Raw genomic sequence first — 24612 nt, 5'->3', positions numbered from 1 at the left:
TAAGGACTACCTATAAATATACCCACCCAAGCAGCATTGAAGAGAGGAAAACAATGGAGTTAGAAGCCTAACAGAATAAGCATCTTGAAATGCAAATTAAGGGAATATCATAAAGAAAAAAAAAACCACAAACAAACAAAAATAAAACACGCCTAAAAAACAAGCAAAACCAAACAAAATCCCAACCTTTAAACCACTCTGCAAAACAGAGAAGCAAAAAATTCAGCTAATCTCAACTGTGCTGATAGAAAACATTCTGTGGAGCCAAGTCTAAAATCATCTGGGGGATTAAGCTGCAAGCCCCTTGGGTGGTATGGTTTAGTGTGACATGTTCCTGCCCATAACAGGGGGGTTGTAACTAGATGATCTTAAGGTCCTTTCCAACCCTAACTATTCTATAATTCTAAGAAAATTTTCAGGCAGCCAGAGAAACGTATTAATCACTTATCTTGCATTCTCCAAATGTAAAACTTTGCTAATCACATCACATCCGGCCATACTCATAACAATTTCAGATGCATCAAAATACATTAAAAAACTCCAGTGTTAAGCAGAGGACAAGGCACTGAGAAGAGAGACTAATGCTATAAAGCTGTTCACTAGCATACAAGAAGCATGATGATGTTTTTATGCTGCTTCATAGAAAATGTTTGCTTACTGCAGAAAAACCCACAGCGCTTCAGGCTGCTATGAAAAAGCGAAAGGATAATCCCTTAATTTTTTTTCTAGGCTGTCATACATAACTTCAGCCTTGAAAGGTAAAGTAATGAAAGCACAGTAAACCTGGTGAAAGCATACTGAACAACCTGGTACTCTGGAGCTAAAAAAGACAGGACATTCACCAGAGCTCCTCTGGCTCTTAGCATTGGAAGCTGGAGGAGGGAGTCCCAGAGTTCTGGACAGTTTTCAGCACTGACTTAATACTACCATGAACATTAGATTTCTTGCATGGCATAGATAAAAATGCCTATGTACAACTCATTTTCAAATTCATTAACCACTGCACAACAAAGAAGTCTTATATTCTGCAAGATGCACAGCAATATCTCTTCATAAAACCCAACAGAAGTCTTCGCCATTAAAAGCAACAGATAAATCATCAACTTCCTTTAATGGCTCAAAGAAACTCAGAATTTATGACTTAACTTGAAACTACAGCTGCTGAACAGTAGTTATAAGCAAATTCAAGGCTTTGGTCAGACAACCAAGTCAGTTATAAATTGCACTGCTTAAAATGTTTACTTACTCAGCTAAAAAGCTTTAGAGTGTATAATCTGGGAATCTGAAAGTATTTTTCTGGAATGAGAGGTGGGGAGGAATATTAGATTGGTTTTTTTCACTCTTCTCACGCATGCTGTGATTTAGTGATATGAAAATCTTTGTATATAAGCTTACAGGCTTATTATAGGCACTACAGGTAGTGCTTATAAGCCTATCGTTTTTACAATGTAAGGACAAAGCAACTAATCGAAGGAATACTCTGGAGATTTCAGCAGGTTTCTCCAGCCCAGCTTGCACCTATCTCAGATTGAAACCCAATCATGTTGCTTATCAGTGTACACATTCTACTTTACAGTAGGAAGTTAAAACACTTGCAGAGATTTTAAAACGCCCAAGCAACATAAGGCTCTGAGCTCTATTTCCTGAAGTAGAATCTCATGAATACAAACTCATCTAGAACAACGATAGAAAAATGGCAAGGAAGAATTAATGCAAGATGTCATAGTGTACCAATTGCACAAATGCATTCATTGTTTCAATCTGATAGTACAGCTACAATTTTCATTAGAATTTAGATTAGTTTTGCCAGAGATGCCAAGAGAATTCTCCGGTGCACAACAGTTTGGTCAGTGAAGATACAAGCTGTTTCCAGTTTCAAACCTACAGATAAAAGCACTTTCAAATCTAAAAATACTTATGTAAAAGTCTGAAACTTCTTCTGGTTTAGGAAGATGTCTGTTACTATTAACCTTTCACTGAAAGGGACCCTCATCCTCCTCCCCCAGGAGGACAGAAGACGACAAAAATGGGTTGGAGGTAAAAAAAAAAACCCTTTCACCTATCCCCATGCAAAAATCAACAAGCAGGTATGTTTCATTAAATTCCTTTTCTTCACAGTTAATGAACTGAAAAAGTGACTGGTGCAGATCATATTAGAGTGACAGCCTACTACTCAATTACCCAGATGATTTGCCATCTGACTACTGGATAAAGTTAGGTTGTAGGGGTTAAAACAAATTGTCCAAGTATTCCTGGAACAAAATGTAAGTATCTGACCTATGTTTGACTCAAAGCAAATACATAGTGTTAAAAAACCAAAGACTCTGTAAACAGAAAGAATAAAAAAGCAGGAAGCATTACTATCACTCTTGCCTCATCCTAAAGTGAAGAGCTGAACGTAAGCCATGCCGAGTTCACTGGCTTTGGGTAGCCTACACTTAACAGCTGAGACTACATCTTTCTTTTGAGACTCTCTGGAGGCTGCATTGTTCCCTCTCCTGCCCTTAGCCTTTTCCCAACAATACTGCACCAAGGCAGAAGCAGCATCTCTCAACTTAAGTCCTTCCTCACCGTGGCTCTTAACAGTGCTATGAGAATATTAAACCCTTTCTGTTCAGAGTTTCAAGCATTGCTGCCTCCCACATTGAAGCCTTCTCCCCAACCATATTTGTTACATCTATAAAACATCTACCTCCTCATTTTGTACATAAACTACAGTGTTTAGATACACTGCAGCATTGCTCTAACATATAGCAATATTAAAAAAGCTGACTATATAAACCGATTACGTCTCACTTGGCAATGTAAACAAAGATAAATTCCTGATCTGAATTGGTAAAAATTAAGGTAAAAATAATTCTTTCCCATTTTAAAAAGTAAAGCACTTCAAATTTATTGTCTTTTCCATTTCATCTATACCTTAAAAACCAAAAAGGCTTCTTTTGCATCAACGAACTTATTCTCTTATTTGAATCCTGACTTAACAGTTCTCTTTCTGCAACCACAGACAGAGAATTCAACGACATCTCTTCTCACAGGAGCTTCAGTCACATTCTTCCACCTAAGACAAGAATAATTTCTGGGGCTCAGCCCACAGTGTTAGAGACCTGCTCAGCTCCCACCACAAAACACTTCAGTCAAAAGCTCTGTACAAGTAGCAGCTGACATGTAACTGACTCTTGCCAGCATTCAATGCTGTATTAGGGGCTTTAACACAAGTAAATCTAGATAGACTTCAACAAGCAACAGTCCTAAGAGGTGTCATTTTAAGCAAGAAATCTGACGAACGCACAGCCCACTTGTTCTTTATGGGCTATAGAACACAATTAGTTCTAACTAGCAGTTTCAGCAAACAGGAAATGTAAATGTAATCCTCCTTTTAGATCACTACAGTGATGTACGTTCTTTATTTCCAGAAAATGAAACACAACACAGCTTTTAGTTCATAATTAGAGAGAATTAAGTGGGGTGTAACCTATGGGGCCCACATAGCAGAAAATCCCTTCCACAGCTGCACGTGAATGCAGGAGTCTGAGCTAGACAAACCAAGGGCTCCCCCCAGAACTGTGTCTTAAAGCAAAACAACTGATCATGTACTTTATGACAGTTATCAAGTGAAAAACCTTAGCAGTTACAACAACTTGACACAAGGCTTCAGTCTCCAGAAGCCAATGATATCGAGGTAAAAAGTTTTAGTCCTTTGCTACCAAGTCAGGTGGACACTGGAATTTATAAATTCCTCCTTGCTGTGCAAGCAGGTTTTGGACTGTACCCCTTCAAAAGAAGAGGCAGGATAAGATATGAACCACTGCAGAGCAGGTGAAAGAGTCAGAGGTAATGTTACTCATTTCCTTGTTGCTGGATATGGAGAGAACAGGCCCAGAAGCACCTTGCCCCAACAAGATGCAAACACATGGTAAATGGTTTAGCTCAGAGCCCTGAAAAATTCTCATTTTGGAGCAAGCTAATGATAACAATTACATTTTGCATTTATTGAGAAGAAAAATAACGTTGAAATCAGAGGTCAAAAGTGATTTGCCACAAACTGTTTGGAAAAAAGATACCTGAAAATATGGAAGACCTGCATGGAATTTTCTTTCTGTACACAGATGCAGAAGACAGTTGATCAGACCTTTTTAAATTCAGGAGACTATTGCTATGCAGCAAGAAAAAATGCAACAGAGCTGAAGCTCTTAAGAGCCACCTGCTGCTCACATAGGAAACTCGTTCATTAATGACAAACTTGACTCATCATATCAGTAATCCATGTTTTTAATACCACCTTTAAGCACCTCTTACCCAGCTTTTAAGGATGACTTTACAGACTGCCACTATCCAAGGATGATGTGAACAAAGATTTTTACATTCCAAGGGCTGGACCCATGTATGCACTACCTCCTCTCAGACACACCCAAAGGCTGCAGCTTAACTCAGTGCTAAAATTACACAGACTACTGTATTAATAGATGAAGGGGAGACTTTTAATTCCCCAATCTAATAAAAAAACCAACCAACGAACCAAGCAGAAACCCAACAACCAGCAAACAAACACACACACACACCAACCAAGCCCAGCACCTCTTACCTAGGGAACTATCCATAGAGCACTAGAAGATACCAGATCAGCAATTGATTTCACTTCAGAGAACCAAAGCAAACATCATGACTATTTTGTGATGAGCTCTACATTACCACAACATAACACCAGTAACATGTCAGGGTTCAGCACTAGATACTTAAAAACAAAGATTGTTTCAACATTCTTCTTCAGATTATTTTGCTAAAGTCATGACCTTCAAGAACACTGTAGATAGCAATCAGGCAGACATATTTGCCTGAGTACTGCTGCCTGTAAGAGGCCTGGCATAAACACCTTAAATTTAATTTTTCATTAAGTCTCAATCCTGCAAATATTGATTTTTCATTCTATTTGTCAACTTCATCTAACTCTACTCAGACAATTAATTCCTAAGTCCAGAAACTGAAGAATGGCTCATTAAGCATCTGCTGAACATTAAGGAAGGCTTCTAATCCTGCATTAAATCTTATTCTCTCCCAATTTTTTTTACTTTTCAACATACACTCAGTTAGCAATTACATATTATTGTGAAAGCAATAACACACACAACTCCTGAAGATGCAACGGACATCAAACTGAAGGCTGTAGAAGTGAACAAGTAAGATACTGTACCTGAACAGAACGAAACCAAGCAACTCAGCAGCTGCCCACCTCACATGATCATTCACATCACTCAGCTACAAAAGGGAAAACAGGACATTCAGAATGTAGTTACAACACTTGAGGACTTCGCAACATTTTGAGCCAGGTTAAACATTTCAAGCCAAGTTAATCAGGAAGATAGAATAATTCACAAGTTCATACAACAATGGGGAAAGCTAAAAATCATGTTCAGCCTTAGCTGAAATGGCCTCATCCTTGCTCATACACAGTAACTGCAAGCCAGTCAAGGAGCAGACAGACCTCTTTTTTTACAGCTTAAGTTGCTTTTTCCCAGCCATTGTTATGCAGACTATTTACTACAAAGCCGTTACCAACTAATTTTGGATTGTGTTTCTTTTTAAGCAGGTTCCTTTTTTGTGGTATCAGGCTGAATATTTTCCTGCTCTAAGTCAAATTATCCTAATGTTAACAGACCCTATTATTTCTACTCGTAGTGTTAAGGAAAGCTTCCTTTATTTCACAACCTCTGATTTAGAATAGAACAGTAACACCACAGACACAAAACCTGTCAGTGATGCGTTTACTCGCACACCACATACTTCTTGCTGTGTGCTTCTAAGCCCACAGTACTTACAGCCACATGCATTAAGCCCCTGATAGCCTTGTTGTTCCCTGAGCCACAGCATGCCACCACAACAGTGTACACGCCAGAAAGAGAGAGAACTGGATCCTGGAAGAGAAAACAGCAATATTTAATATCCACCCAAAGAGCGACTTACTAATTCTGATTTTAAACCTGCTCCACTTCGGGCCGGGAATCTGCAAAAAAAGTAACCTGGTTGCTTAACAGTTTACTAGGGATGCGTTACAAGACAGCCACCAAAGCAGGGCTGTCATTACCGATTTCAGGGGGACAGGAATTGCCACACCACAGGCTGCCAAAGACAGTATCTGGTAGATGTGTTATTTTGCTTCTTATTCAATATCTGCTATTGAACCACTACTAAACCCTCAAGAACGAACCACCATCCATTTTTAATCATTACAATCTGCTCTGCTCCTTGTTACTGCTCACGGAACTATAGAGAGTAAGTATGAGACTAAAAAATACACAACTAAGCACTTTTGTTCTTGTACTGTTGAAGGTCATATGTGTAACAGTAGGGCCAGGGATTAATTCAGAACTAAACTTACCTTATCTCTGCACAGACTCTCAATGAGAGCATCTGCCTCCTCCATTCTCCCATACGTGACCAGAGCAATTCCAACTGCAAGGCCTCGCAAAATCTTCTCATGCTGGGTTTCCTGTGCATAGCCAACCATGTCCTCAATAGCTTGAGCATTTTTAGATCACAACATATCCAGTTCCAGTGCAAAGCCAGCTGTCTCAACTGCGCAGCACAGAAAAGAAAAAAAAACAATCAAGCAAACTCTGTTCCCAAAAGCTGTAAATACTCTATCTAGAAAATCACACAAGAAGTAGGCCAACAGATAAAAGAGGAGACTGTTTAGACATAGCATGTCTCACCAATATTTGGTATAATGCCACAGACCAGTCCTGACAGGACCCCTGAATATTAGCGCCATATAACTGAAGAACCATGCTGATCAGGAAAAGGCAAGTAAATAAAACACAGCTAAGGCAACCTATGCTGCTAATAGGAAACCTGAAAAAAACCAAACAAACCTGCACCAAAAAAACCCAGATGCCTGATAAGGCCTCAGATGGTTATTTGCTTTGAAAGCAGAATATTGACCTGTCACTGCATCATCATGGTATTGATTTGTTTTCAGCAAATCGTACACATCTGGACCTGCTGTCCCCATGGCAGCCAGACCAAAACCCAGGCTGCCACCATGTCAGACAATCTAGAGAAGCATATGCAAGTTTAGTTATCATAAAACCAGGAAAAAATACGGCTTCAGATGAAGTAGACATTTTTCCATCAACATAAGGCTGCAAACTTCCAGTCTCAAACCACCCAAAATTCGAAATAATCTGTTAGAAATACCACTTACACCATCTCAGGCAGTAATTCTGATGAAAAAGGCAGAAAACCATAGAAATAGTGGTTCAAAAGCCCATAAACAATGAGTACTAGAAGCTTCAAACATAGCACAAGACACTTTCTAGTATCTTCAAAGTCTTCCCCACTGAGTGATTTATGTAAAACCATAAAACTCTGCCTTGTGTAAAAACTGCTGCCCAATAACACTTTTTAAGTAGAAAGGTAAACCAGTAACCCACTTGAACTGTCTACATCCTCTTTTTCCTAACAATGGATACAGGAAAAACAATACATTTGCAATAAGATGAGTGGAATCCTTTCACAGAATTTTTAAAGCAGTGTGAAATTCCCCAAAGAGAAGAAGGGAACATGCTGGGAAAACACTCATTTGTTCCTAACCTGAAAATGAGACTTTTTGTAGAGGTTTACAAACAGTGAGTGGTGAAGTAAAATAATTTTTTTAATAAGTTGCATTAAACGTATAGGGCAGCAGAAGCGTTTTGTGGCTTATTCTTTTGACAGCTAAGCCGTAAGAATTAACAGTCCCTGAATAATGCAGGTCTACTAGCAAAACTAAGTGGATACACAAGGAGTAAGAAAGATGAAGCTAGATTGACTGTCAACTGTTTCCTAAATTGAAAGAATTTCCTAAAAATCTTACCTAAACGTTGAACAATAGGTTGTTAAAACCAAGCTTTATATTTAAGGCCCAAAAGAAGTTTTAAGTACCATACTACTGCCATAGTCTTAGCCACCTCTAACCCTAAACAAGCTGGATACTCCCAACAAAACAAAGGTTCATCACTGAACCCAGTACATACATAATTACTGGCTTTCTTCAGCTGGTTCAGCAAGTAACAAATAATGTCCCCACCATGGCTATCATGAATGAGACCCAAGGCATACAGGCCCCCACCTTCCTGGTATGCTGACCCTGGCGAGGTGTCCTTGGGCAGGTAAGTTGCCATTAGCTGCGATGCTTCTTCCGCATGACCCTCTATCTCCAGCATCCAGCAGGAAGAGGAGATAGTGGGAAGTGAAAGGTGAAAAAGCAGCATATGCACATATTTCACAATGATATTTAAACATATCAGGAAAAAGCAAGTTATAGCCTTTACTTTCTCCACAAAAAAACAGCCTTTCAGTGCTGTGCAATCAGGAAATAATCCTTCTGTACTAGGGTTTTATTAACCACAATACACAAGTATTCACCAATCACTTGGTCACTGATCCATGACAAATTTGGCCTGAAGCTACACTAGTTCATTCAGTAGACCCCCTTAATGAGGGCTGAGACATGCAACCCGGAGACTTCTTGCTATTTCAAAACAGCTCTAAATATGCCATCTCTGTGCATGAAATTGAAGAAAATGACTACTCAGGTCACGATTCAAACTTATTGAGGCTTACTACAGTAAGGACAGTACTGTCCTAATACCACATAAGAAATATACACCTGCAGTTTTAATAGCTAGAAACTATTGACTCTGTTCAAGTCACAAAGGAAGAGAAGATCTAGGAAGACTCCTTGAGCTGTGTTAGACTACCACCTTTTTGACGCTCAATAAAACATGCCATAAACTACACCGGGTATCAGAGAAGATAGACTTGATAAAGCACAGCTTTTCCTTTAGTGCAGACACCAGCTTTGTTACAGCCGCATCTAGCAATAGACTCAGTAAACTGGAGTGCAGGCATCTTTCCGAAACCCTCTTTCAATGTTTTCAGCACTCACAAGTCAAGCATTTATACTCTACAGAGAGCAATGAACACATTACCCTGTGTATAACACCCAAGCTGGCAATAGCAGTAAACTTAGCCCAGTTAGTGGCCCTGGCCAGCCGCTCCAAATCATCTCTGGAAGATGAAAAGAGAAAAGTTCCATAAAGTTTTTCATACAGCCTGTTCCTTGTCCTGAAAGAAAGGTTTCACAGCACTGAAAACATCTTTCAGATCAGAAAAGCAGCTCCAGAAGGCAAGAAAATAACCACATTTCCACTTCACACCTCTCTTCTGTTCACCAGCCCTGATTTTTGGGTGGTCATAATCAACCTCCATGATACTGGTCATCTCAGTGAAAGATGAGAACAACTGCCCAAAATGCAGCCCATCAATTCTCTGGCAGAAACTCTAGCAGAGTTTCTGAAGCTTTCCTCAAATGCCTGGTAAGGTTAACCCTGGCATCTGCCTTCCAAGAGTCATTCAGCATTGTCAGTCTCTACCAAAAACAAAAATACGTCATCTCCAAAATACTCCAGCTAGCAAACAGAACAAACATTCCTGATCTCTGCCCTCCAAACTGCTCACACGGTTAGCAGTCAAATCAAGTCAGTTTGTCAAGAGAGAGAAAGCCAAACAACTCCAGCTTCTTCCCTCTGCCTGCACATTCATTTTCAGATCCTTTGTGTACTCCTGTGTAAGCCTAGTGTTTCACTGACACCCTTTTAACGGTATCAAGCAGAGCAACAATGCTCTTCGAAGACCTCTAAATGACATTAGAGCTTCCTTGCCTAAATTTACCTAGGGAGCCGGTCCCTGGTTGTACCACAATGCATAAAGGAGTTTGCTATAACTGTTGCTGTATGAAACACAGAATTCTGAACTGCATCCTGAAAGAACAAAACCAATCAGTATCACCAGTCAGCAAAAGGCATGCCCTAGGCCACTTTGCATGCTTGCCAGTGCACCACAAAAATGGATTATAATTGTGTTTAATTTAACTGCCAATTTACCTTTAATCAAACTACTAGATAGTTAATACATATTAACATATCCTCAACCCATCTTTCCAGTGCAAACCAATCCTTCTGATGAGTTTCTGTTAGAGATGCCATTACTTCAACTGCAGCTTAACTGGAACCCCTCCTTCTGGTTCCCACAACTGAGCACTGCAGTGTGTGTGCTGCTGACATTTTCAAGCCACCCCTGGAACACCATGCAGGATCACTCCCAAGCAGGATCATTCCTAAGACTTAACCAGTAAATGCAAAAATATTTTCCAATACATTTGAAATGCCTCCTGCAATAGATGAGCCTGTTGACAAGCACCCCACCCCCTAACATTTTTGCTGACAATGCGCATCTCTTTTCACATATAAAAAACTTGTCCTATGGTTTTTAATAATCATTTAGCTTAAAAGAGTCTAATTTACCTGTAAGTTTTCATTTACCCACCCTTGAGTAACACTTTACAAAACAAAACAACTTACTCAGTTCACTTAGCACTGCCTACAGTAGTTGATCAGTTTTGTCTTCAATAAGTCAGTATTAGTCTCTCAGCATGTATAAGGATTTCTTCAGCCAAGCTGAAAGTATAGTCTCATGAACACCTCAACAAACATACCAAGGTACTGTAACCTAGAGTCCTGGCTGACTCCACTCCCCAACCAGCAACATTTGCAACGGATCAGTTGTGGACATACAGGGTGAGTTCATCTATCTTACTGACCGGATGAAAACAAACCCACCAAAAAAACAAAAAAGGGATGACTGTGAAGAAAAGGATTAGTTTCTATACCAATAGGAAGAAAAAAAAAAAAAAAAGAAAAAAGAAAAACAAAAGAAAACATGATAACAGCAGCTTGACACAAGATCATGCTGTCAGTTCAAACAATGATTTTATGTCCTTCTTTGGGTGCAGTCAGCTCTTCTTCAGCCACACATGTTCAAGTTTTACATGTACCCAGGGAGGTCCTGCTAAAACATAAGATGATGTAAAAGTAGCAACATGGTCAAAACAAACACAGGATGAAACAGATGAATCCAAGACAACTATACCCAAAAAAGCTCTTATCTTAGTGTTTTTGAGAATCACAAGGCCTGTATTGTTGTTGCGTATTAAAAACAAAAGAAGGAACTCAATGGCCATTTCCCCACTTAAAATTTTTATCATTTTTGAGATCTGGTCCTTTAGCTCTGGGTTCTTTACATACAAGCAAAAAGAAAAAGCATGAGAAACCAACTATGGCTATGTTACAGTTCAGTTCATGAGAAGCCACTCTGGTATGTTTCCATCTCCATATTCTAAAATCTATTAGGTTTTATGACTAAAAGGACATACGTTCTGCCCTTGCTGCACAATCCCAAACTTCCCAAATCCCTTTGTGCACAACAGTGCAGGTGGGAGAAGAGAGGCTTTGAAGTAAACGTGTTGTTTCACTGAAAGCAAAAGGATATGAGTGACATCCAATGATCTGCAGGCTGATGTTTGGCCCTATAGATAGAGGGAGTCTCCTGCAAGACACAACCAGTTTTGTAGATGTCAACCTGTATTTCGATGGAAGTTTTAATGGAGAGGACCACAAAGCCACAACACTTCACATGACCCCACTGAGCTGCAGCACCATTCTTATGAGCTACAGGCTATATTTAAAACAGCACCTAGTAGAACTAAGTATCTCCAATACATTGATATTTCAAAGCTCTTTGAGAAAGCCTCCTTTTTCTTCATGATAAACAGTTTCCACAGATTAAGTTCCAATTTAAATCCGTTCTGAGCAGGGTGAAAAGTACACTGTAGCATTTTGTACTGACACTGTTAGCTGGTTAGATATCAGCCAAGCATGAGTAGTTCAGCCCTCAAATTGATCCCCTCAATTAATTTTTTATAGTCAGCATTCTGAATTGTGCAAGATTAAGCTCAAGAACACTTTCGATCACAGAGTTGTTTCTATGTACTGGTCCCTTGGCACAATTACCAATGCCAGTGAAGCAGAAACTGATTTAAGACCTTTCCTGTACAAAACCACTGTTTACAAGTTCTTTAATTGGGCAAGAAATTAATGTGCATGTTAGAAATGAACTCATTTCCTCCACTACTCAGGGAAAGAAACTAAATAAAAAGCTTCTAACTAGCTGGACCAGCAATACAGCCACCATGTTAGCTCAAAACAAACTATGTTACTTCACCATTCCCTCCTGCCATTCCTGCGGAACCACATCAGTTCTATACAGCCAGAACTAGAGTTGGAGTTCAGAAAGAAAAGAAACAATTTAAAGAAGTTAAAAATTGTGTTAAGCTAATTCATCAGCTTAGGTTCTCAACGGCCAATTTCAAGCCCTTTCTTCTAGAATGAGTTAATTTAATATGAACAAAAAGCAAACACACAAGCCACATCTCTCTGACCCCTTCATTTAAGTGATGTGGAAGTGCCAATGCAAATCACAAGCAAATATACTCATTGAAACAGTCATGCTGCACTACCATACACACTCGAAGATGGTGCTATAAAACATCCCATTTTATTTTTCTCATCCCCATGGTACATTTCAAAGCTCTTCCTGCTGTACTGATGGTTCTCCTCAGCCCTTTTCTGTCAGAAAATGTTCTTCCTTCTTAGTTTTTATAGTCCCATAAGTCTAAAGCAAAACTTAATGCTCAGAACTCCACTATTAGACACAAAAATAATTACTGCATCCAGCCATTTAGTTTTTATTATCTGCAGTAAGAAAAAATAATAAAAATCAGCCATATAATACTTCACAGACAAATAAAGAACTCTGAAATATTAATTCCATGCAGACTGTAAAGGACCTGTGCTCTCTATACTTTAGACTTATAAAAGGAGAAATTTATAAGCTAAAAAAATTCTTTTTACTACTCTCCACCAAAAAGCACCAGTTTTTTAACAGCCTGTACATCCCTAAACAACATAAATATACTGTTTCAGTTTTCTTTAAATCTAGGCATTCAACTTACTTTTTATAAGTACATACACCCAAAAGCACCTTCATATAACTGGTTTAGTAGCCACTACCATAACCATTATATGCAAAAAAAAAAAAAAAGTAAATAAAGTAAGGAAAACAAAAACAACTTTGGCCATATTTTCTATGCCTGAGAACATCCAAAAAAGTTTGCTAAGCTCAAAAGCACCAAACACCACAGCACCCTAAAAAAAACCACAGCACAAAAAAAGTTGATTGGCACAGGCCCACATAAGTATTAACAAAACTTAAAAATTTTAGTTCAGAAAAAGCATTTCAAAGAACTCAAAAAAACAAACCAAAAAATAAAAGACAAAGCATAAAAACCTCAAAACACCCCACACGCCTCACCTTGCTAAAAGCCAAACCCAAATGAAATGCCCTGCTTGGAAGCTGTGCCTTATATATCCCAGGCCCTACCCACAGCCCCTCCCTCAATGCCCTGGCTCAGGGGTGAGGGCAATCACTACCTGGGGTAAAAGCAGCCTGACAAGGGACAGCTGGGTTGGTTTTGCTTGGATTTTGCTTTATTGCCTCATTGCCTTATCTCTGGCTTTTAAATTTTTGGTTTCTTTTTTGTCCTTTAAGTTTACATTCAAAACTCACAGACTGCATAGCTTCAATTTTATGAAGCCAGGCTGAGAATTATGTTTAGTTTCTGACTGTGTAGGGTTTTTTTAATCTCGGATTCTGGGTCTCGGATTCACAGGAGCTTATTTCCACACAGAGTGGCTCAGACTCATACGTTTAAGCTGCACAGGTGCTCTAGCTCAGACTTAGGTTCAATCTGGCTTTCACTGCCTCACTCATCCACCCAAGTCTCACACTGAGACTAACACAGAGTTCTTGGCTCAGACTTGCTCTCACTTTCTAACTAAATAAAGACATTCAGGTGGTTTAGCCAAGGTTGAGGAGCTTTGAAAGAGAAAGAGGGCTGTTACAGAGCAGGCCAGCATTGGTGGGTGGGGTGGTGGTGGTGGTGATGATGATGATGGCGATGGCCAGCACAGTGTGCTCATGTTGGTTCTTTTGTTTCTTGCAGGTGATAAAGAGAAACTTGGCAGCTGTGGCAAGATCTCAGGATCAGCTTGAGATCCATGGCTGTATAGAAGGTAAGTAGAAGGACTGCTGCTTGGGACTGGAGGGTGGGGGACAAGATCAGGATGGCAGGAAGGTGTTTGAAGTATAGCATGGGGCTGAGGGAAAGGCAGGGGCTATTTTGCAGCATGAGCTTACATGGGTAGGGCAGCTACAGCTTGACTGTGTTATGGAGTGAGGGTGTCACCCATAACCCTTCCTTCAGTGCTGTAGGTCAGGGGTGGGGCAAACTCCCAGCTGGGATAAAAGAACCCTGACAATCCACAGCTGAGTCTTACTTAATGTAGCTCTGGTTCAGTGCCTGCTTCCCAGCTTTAATTTTTTGGCTTTTTTTTTCTGTGGCTTAGACTCACATTCAAGATTCAGAGACCACGCAGGCCCTCTCTCACCCAGCCTGGCTCAAACTCATACTCCATTTAAATTGCACAGACGCTCTCTGGCTCAGACTTCACCTCACACTCACTTAGGCTCAATCTGACACTGGCTGGCTCATACATCCACATAAATCTCATATTGATTCTAACACAGAATTTCTGGTTCAGACTACTTGGATAAGGCTCCCTGACACGAAGTCAGCCTCTCTCCAGCTGAAAAATAACATTCAGATGACTCAGCTAAGGTGAGCCATGCTTGGAATACCCAAGAAACAACTTCTTCCAGGGTCTGCTGCAGCTTCTATTTTTCTCTCAATGTCTGCCTGTTTCAATTTTGGTTTTAGGTGCCACAAGTAACTCAAGAGAGGTGAAGCTGCCAACTGAGGAGGGCTGTGAGAAGGTAAAAGGTGCCTGAGTGGTGACTTAGAGAGTAACACGTCAAAGGCTTCACTACTTGTGTTTGTCACTGCAGGTCCTACCTTCTATCTCTGGAATCAGATGAGTGTTGGATGTGAGGTAGGGAGGTAACAACAGTGGTTGTGAGGGTCACTCACTTTTTGCAAGCACTATGGTTAATTCTCTCTATTGTATCCTAGGTTCTGGAGTGCAGCAGAAGCCCAGCACCCTATTCTGCAATAGATTTGGTCCAGGCGAACATAATATTAAGAAGGCTAAGTAGAGATACAGAAGAGGCGGGCATCGATGGCTGGTGTGGTGGAGATAATGACCAACACAGCCTGTTCCCCTTTGTTTCTTTGTCTCTGGCAGATAATGAAGAGCAACTTGGCAATGGCCGCAACATGGCTGGCATCTGCTGTGGGAGTTCTGAGCAGTACGGCTGCCTGGAGACACATGGCACTATGCACGCTAAGTATAGGGAGTGCTTTAGGAGGCGAGGGGGTGGGGGACAATGTCAGAATAGCAAGAAGGGGGTTGAGGGGTAGCATTGCAATGTAGTATTTGAGCCAGAATGTCTGAGAACACCCTTGGAGGTGCGTGGCAGGGGAATGATCAGTTTTAGTGTAGGTAGTGCCTCAGAGTCAAATGCCAGGATGAAAAGGTGCCGTTTGCGGGGCTTAAGTCTGGGGTGCTGTGTCAGGGAGAATAGGTAATGATCTGTGCTGAAACACACAAGGGTGGGAAAGGTGCTGTTTGTTGTCATGGGCCTCTCGCAGAGGGTTTTGCTTTGGCTGCTTCATGCGGTGTCCAGCTTTGGTTCCTAGCCAGAAAGTTCTGCTTTTGAAGTGCCTGGGAAAGTCCTGAGCCTTGGAGACCTTCTTAGATTTGGTTGGGCACTTCTTGCAACGTGGGCTGGCCCCCTGCGTTGCAATGAGCGTGCGTTTTTGTGAGTGTGAAAGCCTGAGCCTCATACCGTGTGAGGGAGGCAGAAGCTCATGGCAGGCAGGTGAAGGTTGCCTGCACGGGGACGCCCGCTAAGGCTGAGCCTGCCACCTCGCACTGCCATGATGATTCTCGGAGCTGGTTTGCTGATGGTCTTCCCAGGGTCCTTGGGCTTGGTAAGATAAGGAAGCATGAGAAGTATCCTTTCCTATCTCTATAGTTTGCAGTGTTAAGAAATTAATAGTGAGTTGTTTGCTTGTCTCTGGTTTTGTCTCACCTGGAACTGTTGAACTGTGCAAGGTATGTGGTACAGTTTTATAATGAGTGTAGCTGTGTACTCTTGATGAGCTGTGTGAATGGACAGAAGAGCTCTTAGAATAAGCTTGTAATGAATGAGTCAGGGCCAGAGAGTCTTCTTGGGAGTGGGTGTGATAGTATATCTAGAGATAGTGTCTGAGGCAGAGGGTGTGAGTGTCTGTGTTGAGAGTGTCTGAATGTCAGTCTGTGTATGCATGTCAGCCTAAGTGTCAGTGAGAGCTTGGGCTGAGACTTAGAGGCAGAATAAGCTTTTGCTTGGTATTGAGGTAACGAATGCCAGGTTGTTCTTGCAGATGGGGAGATGGTTAGCCCCATGTGAGAGGCTGATGTAGTAGGGTTGAGCAGAGTTGAAGGTACCAGGTGGGTAAACTTGTCGTGTCAGAAGCAAGTTATGCCTTATTTTCTTGGCTGGCTTATGACTTGCTGTATTTTTTTAATTTGGAGGTGCAGAACATGGAGCTAAGTGAGACCTCTGACCCTGACCTGACTTCAGCAAGGTGAGTTATAGTTAGTGAACAGAATCAGCAACTGATTGAGTGTCTTGTAATTTTCATGAAATCAGAAACATTCCTTGTTGTGTTCTGTAGACAGTTCTCAGGCTTTAAGAAGAGAATCACAGATGTGAAAAGGTCAGTGGATGAGCAGTAAAGTGATGGGAGAGGGAAATGGGACTTGGGGAGGATTGCTTGCAGCTTTGAACCCTCTATGTGTTTCTACTTGCTTGTTTTTCAGGTGCTGAATCCAACTCAGGAGGGTTGAAGATGCAAATCAAGGAGGGCTGTGAGAAGATAAATGGGTTGTGTGTGTGGGTGGCTGCTTAGAGTTGAGAGTATCATGGCAAAGGGGTTCAGTATTTGTGTTTGGTATTGCAGGTCCTGCCTTTTACATCTGGAGTCGGATGAGTGTGTGAGGTGAGGCAGGGAGGTAAAAATAGAGGTTGTGGGTTAGTTTCTTTTTTGCAAGCCCCATGGTAATTTGTCACTCTTGTACTCATAGGTTCCAGAGGGCAGGAGGAAGCCCGGCATCAGACTCTGCTATCAATTTGGACCATGCGAGCACCATGTTGAGGAGCATTGGAGGAGGCAGAAGGTTGTTATGGAACAGGCTGGCATTGTTTCCTGGGGTGGGGGTAGTGATGGCCAGCACAGTGTGTTGCTGTTCGTTTGTTGTTGCAGACGATGAAGAGGAACTTGGCAAGTGCGGCAAGATCCCAGGTCTTTGTTGTGGGAATTGGGAACATTGAGGCTGTCTCGAGACCCATGGCGTTACGGAAGCTAAGCAGAGGGACTCCTGTTTGGGAAAAGAAGGCTGAGGTACATTGTCAGGGTAGCAGGAAGGGGTTTGAAATGTGGCATGGGACCGAGGGAAAGGCAGTAGGTTAGTTAACCATATGAGATAACTGTGGGCAGGGCAGCTCTAGCTTGACTGTTCTATAGTACAAGAGGTCTGTGTTCTGTATCAGCACCTCTTCAGGTCTTGAAATCCTCATTGCTTATTTAGCACTAGGTCGTCAGCACATTGCTCTGGCACTGTTGTAAAATCACAGAATCATAGAATAGTAAGGCTGGATAGAGCCTTAAGATCATCAAATTCTAACCCCCCTGCTATGGGCAGGGACACCTCGCACTAAACCATATCACCCAAGGACTCTTCCAACCTGGTCTTGAACACTGTCAGGGATGGAGCATTCACAGCCTCCCTGGGCAACCTATTCCAGTGCCTCACCACACTAACAGGAAAGTGTCAGTCACCTAAGTGCCAACTGGAAATTTCCTTTACAGTTATACAAGCATAAAACACAGTAGAGCTTGCACTTCTGAGTCATAAATTTTAAATGCCTGGAAGGGAAATGGTTAGCAGTAGTGAAGGTAGTGACTCAGAGTTATGTGCCAGGATGAAAAGGTGACGTTTGTTGGGCTTAACTCTGGGGTGTTGTGTCAGAAACAATATGTAATGGTCCGTGGTGAAGCACACAAAAATGGAAAGTACTGTTTGTCTTTAGCTCCTTCTTGCAGTGTCCTGCTTTGGCTGCTCCCCAGAAATTCCAGCTTTGGTTCCTCTCCAGGAAGTTCTGCTTCTGAACTGCCTGGAAAAGTCCTGAGCCTTGGAGACCTTCTTAGATTTGGTTGGGCGCTTCTTGCAACGTGGGCTGGCCCCCTGCGTCGCAATGAGGGTGCCTTTTTTTTTGAGTACCAAAGCCTGAGCCTCATGCTGTGTGAGGAGGCAGAAGCTCATGCCAGGCAGGTGAACGTTGCCCGCATGGGGACACCTGCTCAGGTTGAGCCTGCCACCTCGCACTGCCATGATGATTCTCGGAAGTGGTTTGCTGATGGTCTTCCCAGGGTCCTTGGAGTTGGTAAGATAATCAACCATAAGAAGTATCCTTTACTGTCTCTATACTTTTCTATGTTAATAAACTAGTTGAGAGTTTTCTGTTTGTCTTTGGTTTTCTCTTACCTATAGTTCTTGATTTCTGGAATTTATGTGGTGGGTTTTTATAATCACAGCGTAGCTCTCTATTCTTGATGAGCTGTGTGAATGGACAGTAGAGCTCTGGGATTATGCTTGTAATGAATGAGTCAGGGCCAGAGAGTCTTCTTGGGAGTGGGTGTGATAGTATATCTAGAGTTAGTGTCTGAGCCAGAGTGTCTCAGCCTGCTTTTGTATCTCGGTTCTCTTGGTATCCCTGTTTGTTGGTTAGGACATAGTCTGTGTATTTTCATGCTTGCAGGTCTTCAAGTTGGGCTTTTTGCATGTCTATCATGTCAGGTTTTGTGGTTGTTTTTGGAATCGCTTTGTCATGTTGGTCTTTGTTCTCGGCCTCCTGAGGAGCCCCGTTGCATTGTTCTTGCTGCTGTGCAGGTGATCTGGGCAGATTTAGTGTTCCATCTGCGAGGTAGCCTACCTCTGGTAGATTTTTCTCTCTTTTTGGTGTCACAGAGTCTGTAGTGTTCTCTGTGTGTGTGTGTTTGCCTTCGAGTTGCTCTGCTCATAGTCTGCAGTTGGCCCAGGTGGATCATCTATAGTGCAAGTCTATGTGTACTATGATTAGAGACAAAGCTTGTGCATTTTCTTGGGATGAAGGTTACAAGTTCTGGGCTCATCAACAGTCTTTAGAGATACAAAGTTGCGTGGGTATTTAGTTGTTTTTTAGCAACACGGCGTTAATTTTGCAATTGTTTTTTCAGATACCCCTTATGAAGCAGTTGTCAACATGATGAAAATAGCCTTGCATTAAGGAACTGCGGCAGAGATGCACAGCAGTCGGTAGAGACTCAGACGGACCCCATAGTGATCCCATAACGATCGCACTGTGATGGGCTGCGGGGGGGGGGCGGTGCGGCGCCCGGCGCTCTCGCTGCTGCCATCCTGTGTCCACAGTTCGGTACTGCAGCCCGGGCTCCCCGCATGAGCCCCGGAAGTGGCTGGTGTCACATGGTGGCTGCTGGCTTCCGGTGAGCAATGGCCGGCGCGCTGCTCGTTGGGGTGCGGGCGGGCCCGCGCGCTGCTCGTGGCCGCAGTCCGGTGCTCGCGCGGCGGCTCCGGTCCCTCCGGCGCCGTTTCGGTGGCGCACGCGCAGCGCCCGGGAGCAGCGTGGCGGCGGGCAGGGTCCTGGTCCGGGTCCCGCCAGCGGCGGCAGCAGGTGAGATCTGAGCCAGCGGGGGTCCGGGACGAGCGGGGGAGGCCTTGGGCGGGCGCAGAGCGGGGTCTCCTGCCCTCTGGGCGCCCGGCGAGGGAAGCTTCACAGCGCCCGGTGCTCGGTTCTGGGGGGGGGAGTAAAGAAACATGGGGGGGGCGGGGGTTACCTGGACGTCCTTGATTCACACTGCACCTGCATGGGTAGGGAAGGGAGTGAAGACGGAAATACCCGTTTAAAAACCAGCCAAGGAATTCCCTGTTTATTTTCTCTGGTCTAAACTTGCCCTTACTTTGGAAATGAGACTGTTCACTGTGGCTTTAAGGTGCTGAAAGATTTGGAGACTGTAATTCTCCATGAAATGTGTGAGGTCTGCAGCAGGGGCTGCAGTTTTATGCCATTTTTGGCTATTTTTTGGACTACTTATGGCCATTTCTTGCCTCTTTTAAGCTTTTCGTGGCTATTTCTGAACAGGTTTGGGCTATTTCTAACCCTTTTCTGCCCAGTTCTAACTCTTTTTAAGCCATTTTGGCCATTTCCAAACCCTTTTTGTCCTGTTCTTTACCAGTTTCCTGCCATTTTTAACCGGTTTCTGCCCTTTCCTCTCTGAATAGGCTCCTGGCCGTGTGCTGTCTGCGCAGGTATACACCAGGCCCCTTTCTCTTCTTTCTTTACTCATGTCCTTTTAGGGTTCGACTTCAGAACTCTCTGGCAGGCACATGGTATCCCACCTTACTGTTGAACTACAGCAGCAGTTTGCAGCAGCTTAGTTTTATAGGTTGTACAAAGGTAGTCAAGCAGTTGTGCAAGCCTGGTGTTAGCAGTCCTCGCAAGGTCTGCATGTATCAGGAGGTGATGGAGTACTTCCGTGTGGTTGTGCTATTGTGGCAAGTATGCTTTAGGAACTTAAGTCCTCCACAGCAGTAGAGGAGAGTGTCTCAAAGCAGTTTTTAAGGCTCCTGAGTTACGTGCTTAATGAGTTATGTGCTGCTGAGTTGCATTTTGCTTAATTTTGGCATGGAAAGTAAGTGATGGCATCAGTCAGATGCTGTAGTTGGGAGAACTAGTGCCTGGGTTTAGACAGAGTGAAGTGAGAATGGCTTAAATGGCAGCAAAACTGAGTAAGAGTCCAGATGTGCTGATCCTTAGCACCAGATGTGGCAACTTGAACTATCTAATCAGGGTGTGCTTAGCCCGCATTTGCTTGTACTGATCTTGCTTTGCTGCAGATGTGATGTTAGAGCTGACTAGTCTGGCAGTAATGCGTGTTTGGGTTTCGCTTACCTGAAGTGCTGAGGGCAAAACACTTCACTTGTCAAGGTTTAAAACAACCCCAGCCTTGTCTTTGCACTCTTCAGAAACACTCATTTGATCTGGTTTGTTTCTTAACAGGTATGTGGCACGGTTACGATCATCTCGAAGGAATACCTGGATCTGACCTCACTCTTTGTGATCCTGCATTCCAGAGAGACTTCCGAGTGTACCTGCAGCTGAAGCAAACGTGGGTAGCGTTTAAGATATTCAGGAGGTTCAGTCGATGTGTTGCTACAGTTTCTGCCGTGGTAAATCTCCTCTGTACATACGGTGCTTGTAGAAGGAAGCAGAATTCTTTTGTACTTTTTCTGCAAGGCTACAGGTATACGTGTAAGGGGCCATAAAGCAGTTGCAATAGCGATGAGAGTGAAAAAGGCTTGTGCTACTAGTAACCTGCTTGCTCTGTAGCAATTTCTTGCTATTTCTGGCCCATTTTCTGCCTTTTCCTAACTTGGTTTAACCCATTTTTGGCCCTTTCTAACCCTTTTGTGCCCATTTCTAACCCATTTTAAGGTTTTTTTTTTTTTTTTTTTTAATATTTTTAAAAAACTCATGGCCATTTATATTTTATATTTGCCCTTTTCTTATCAGCTCTGAGCCTTTTTCATCTTTTTCTAACCCATTTCTGCCCATTGCTAACCCATTTTAGGTCTTTTTTGGCTACTTCTAAACAATTGATAGCCACTTCTTTCTTATTTTTGCCCATTTCTTACCCTATTAAAGTCTTTTTTTGGCTATATCTGAACAATGTATGGCCATTTCTAGCCTGTTTGAAACTTTTCTTAGCTATTTCTAAACCGTCTTGGGACATTTCTAACCCTTTTTTGCCCAGTTCTAACTCTTCTTAGGCCATTTTGGCCATTCCCAAACCATTTTTCTCCTTTTCTTACCAGTTTCTTGCCATTTCTAACCTGGTTTTGCTCTTTCCTGACTTGGTTTAAACCATTTTTGGCCCTTTACCCCTTTTTAAGTCTTTTTTGGCTATTTCTAAACTATTGCCGGTCATTCCTATCTTATTTTTCCCCATTTCTCACCAGTTTTAAGGCTGTTTTGGCTGGTTCTAACCCATTTTTCCCATTGCTAACCCGTTTTCAGTCCTTTTTGGCTATTCCTAAACAATTGATGGCCACTTGTATCTTTGCCCATTTCCTACCAGTTTTAAGCCTTTTTTGGCTATTTCTGAACTCCTTATGGCCATTTCTAGCCTGTTTTAAGCTTTCCTTAGCTATTTCTAAACTGGCTTGAGCTATTTCTAACCTTTTTTTGCCCAGTTCTAACTCTTTTTAAGCCATTTTGGCTATTTCCAAACCATTTTTGTCCAGTGCTTACCGATTTCTTGACATTTCTAACCCACTTCTGCCCTTTCCTGACTTGGTTTGAACCCTTTTTATCTGTTTCTAACCCCTTTTATCTTCTTTGTGCTATTTCTGTAGGATTTACAGTCATTTCTGTCTTAGTTTTGCCCATTTCCTACCAATTTTAAGCCATTTTTGGCTATTTCTGAACAATGTATGGCCATCTGTAGCCTGTTTTAACATTTTCTTAGCTATTTCTAAACTAGTTTGTCCTATCTCTATCCCTTTTTTGTCCAGTTCTAACTCTTTTTAAGACATTTTGGCCATTTCCAAACCGTTTTTGTCCGGTTCTTACCAATTTCTTGCCATTTCTGACCTGGTTTTGCCCTTTCCTGACTTGGTTTAAACCATTTTTGGCCCTTTCTAACCCATTTTCAGTCTTTTTTGGCTATTTCTTCGCGATTGTTGGTCATTCCTATCTTATTTTTGCCAATTTCTTACTAATTTTATGCCATTTTTGTCTGTTTTTGGACTATTTATGGCCATTTCTTGCCTCTTTTAAGGTTTTTGTAGCTTGTTCTGAACTGGTTTAGGCTATTTCTAACCCTTTTCTGCCCAGTTCTAACTCTTTTTAAGCCATTTTGGCCATTTCCAAACTCTTTTTGTCCTGTTCTTTACCAGTTTCCTGCCATTTTTAACCCATTTCTGCCCTTTCCTCTCTGAACAGGCTCCTGGCCGTGTGCTGTCTGCGCAGGTGTGCAGCAGGCCCCTTTCTCTTCCTTCTTTACTCATGTCCTTTTAGGGTTCGATTTCAGAACTCTCTGGCAGGCACATGGTATCCCACCTTACTGTTGAACCACAGCAGCAGTTTGCAGCAGCTTAGTTTTATAGGTTGTACAAAGGTAGTCAAGCAGTTGTGCAAGCCTGGTGTTAGCAGTCCTCGCAAGCTCTGCGTGTATCAGGAGGTGATGGAGTACTTCCGTGTGGTTGTGCTATTGTGGCAAGTATCCTTTAGGAACTTAAGTCCTCCACAGCAGTAGAGGAGAGTGTCTCAAAGCAGTTTTTAAGGCTCCTGAGTTACGTGCTTAATGAGTTATGTGCTGCCGAGTTATGTCTTGCTTAATTTTGGGCACGGAAAGTAAGTGATGGCATCAGTCAGATGCTGTAGTTGGGAGAACTAGTGCCTGGGTTTAGACAGAGTGAAGTGAGAAGGGCTTAAATGGCAGCGAAATTGAGTAAGAGTCCAGCTGTGCTGATACTTGGCACCAGATGTAGCAAGCTGAACTCTCTAATCAGGGTGTGCTTAGCCCACATTTGCTTGTACTGATCTTGCTTTGCTGCAGATGTGATGTTAGAGCTGACTAGTCTGGCAGTAATGCGTGTTTGGGTTTCGCTTACCTGAAGTGCTGAGGGCAAAACACTTCACTTGTTAAGGTTTAAAACAACCCCAGCCTTGTCTTTGCACTCTTCAGAAGCACTCATTTGATCTGGTTTGTTTCTTAACAGGCACGTGGCACGGTTACGACCATCTCGAAGGAATACCTGGATCTGACCTCACTCTTTGTGATCCTGGATTCCAGAGAGACTTCCGAGTGTACCTGCAGCTGAGGCAAACGTGGGTAGCGTTTAGTAAGTGCCATTTCGACTTGGTATCTGTTAAGAGATATTCAGGAGGTTCAGTCGCTGTCTGGCTACAGTTTCTGCCTTGGTAAATCTCCTCCTCTACATATGGTGCTCGTAGAAGGAAGCAGAATTCTCTTCATACTTTTTCTGCAAGGCTACAGGTATACGTGTAAGGGGCCATAATGCAGTCTCAGTAGCGATGAGAGTGAAAAAGGCTTGTGTTACTAGCAACCTGCTTGCTCTGTAGCAATTTCTTGCTATTTCTGGCCCATTTTCTGCCTTTTCCTAACTTGGTTTAACCCATTTCGGGCCCTATCTAACCCTTTTGTGCCCATTTCTAACCCATTTTAAGGTTTTTTTGTTTTTTTTTTTTACTACTTCTAAACAATTCCTGGCTATTTCTGTTTCATATTTGCCCTTTTCTTACCAGCTCTGAGCCTTTTTTATCTTTTTTTAACCCATTTCTGCCCATTGCTAACCCATTTTAGGTCTTTTTTGGCTATTTCTGAACAATTGATGGCCACTTCTATCTTACTGTTGCCCATTTCTTACCAGTTTTAACTCTCTTTTGGCTATTTTTAAACAATTGGCAATTTCAAACCTACTTTGTCTTTTTTATTGCTATTTCTAAACAATTGAATGCCACTTCTATCTTACTTTTGCCCATTTCTTACCCTTTTGAAGTCTTTTTTGACTCTTTCTGAACAATTTATGG

General features: G+C 42.2%; 1 protein-coding gene across 1 annotated transcript; it reads right to left on the bottom strand.

Annotated features, from left to right (window-relative positions):
* Positions 1-188: 188 nt before the first annotated feature.
* LOC133212445 (26S proteasome non-ATPase regulatory subunit 1-like) lies at positions 189-23914 on the bottom strand. The gene is given in 12 exon segments (XM_061353912.1): positions 189-198; positions 4133-4207; positions 5192-5256; positions 5817-5912; positions 6377-6573; positions 6940-7051; positions 8013-8186; positions 8970-9048; positions 9712-9800; positions 10964-11113; positions 19341-19792; positions 23833-23914. Coding segments are annotated over 12 exon segments (1581 nt in total).
* Between the last annotated feature and the right edge of the window lie 698 nt (positions 23915-24612).

The sequence above is a fragment of the Neopsephotus bourkii genome, unplaced genomic scaffold (assembly GCF_033783945.1).
Source record: "Neopsephotus bourkii isolate Nb327-2 ecotype Australia unplaced genomic scaffold, CSIRO-AGI_Nbou_v1 NB_705, whole genome shotgun sequence".
Lineage (NCBI taxonomy): Eukaryota > Metazoa > Chordata > Aves > Psittaciformes > Psittacidae > Neopsephotus > Neopsephotus bourkii.
Note: the sequence above shows the minus strand (reverse complement) of the source record. Positions and strands in the feature narration are given on the sequence as shown.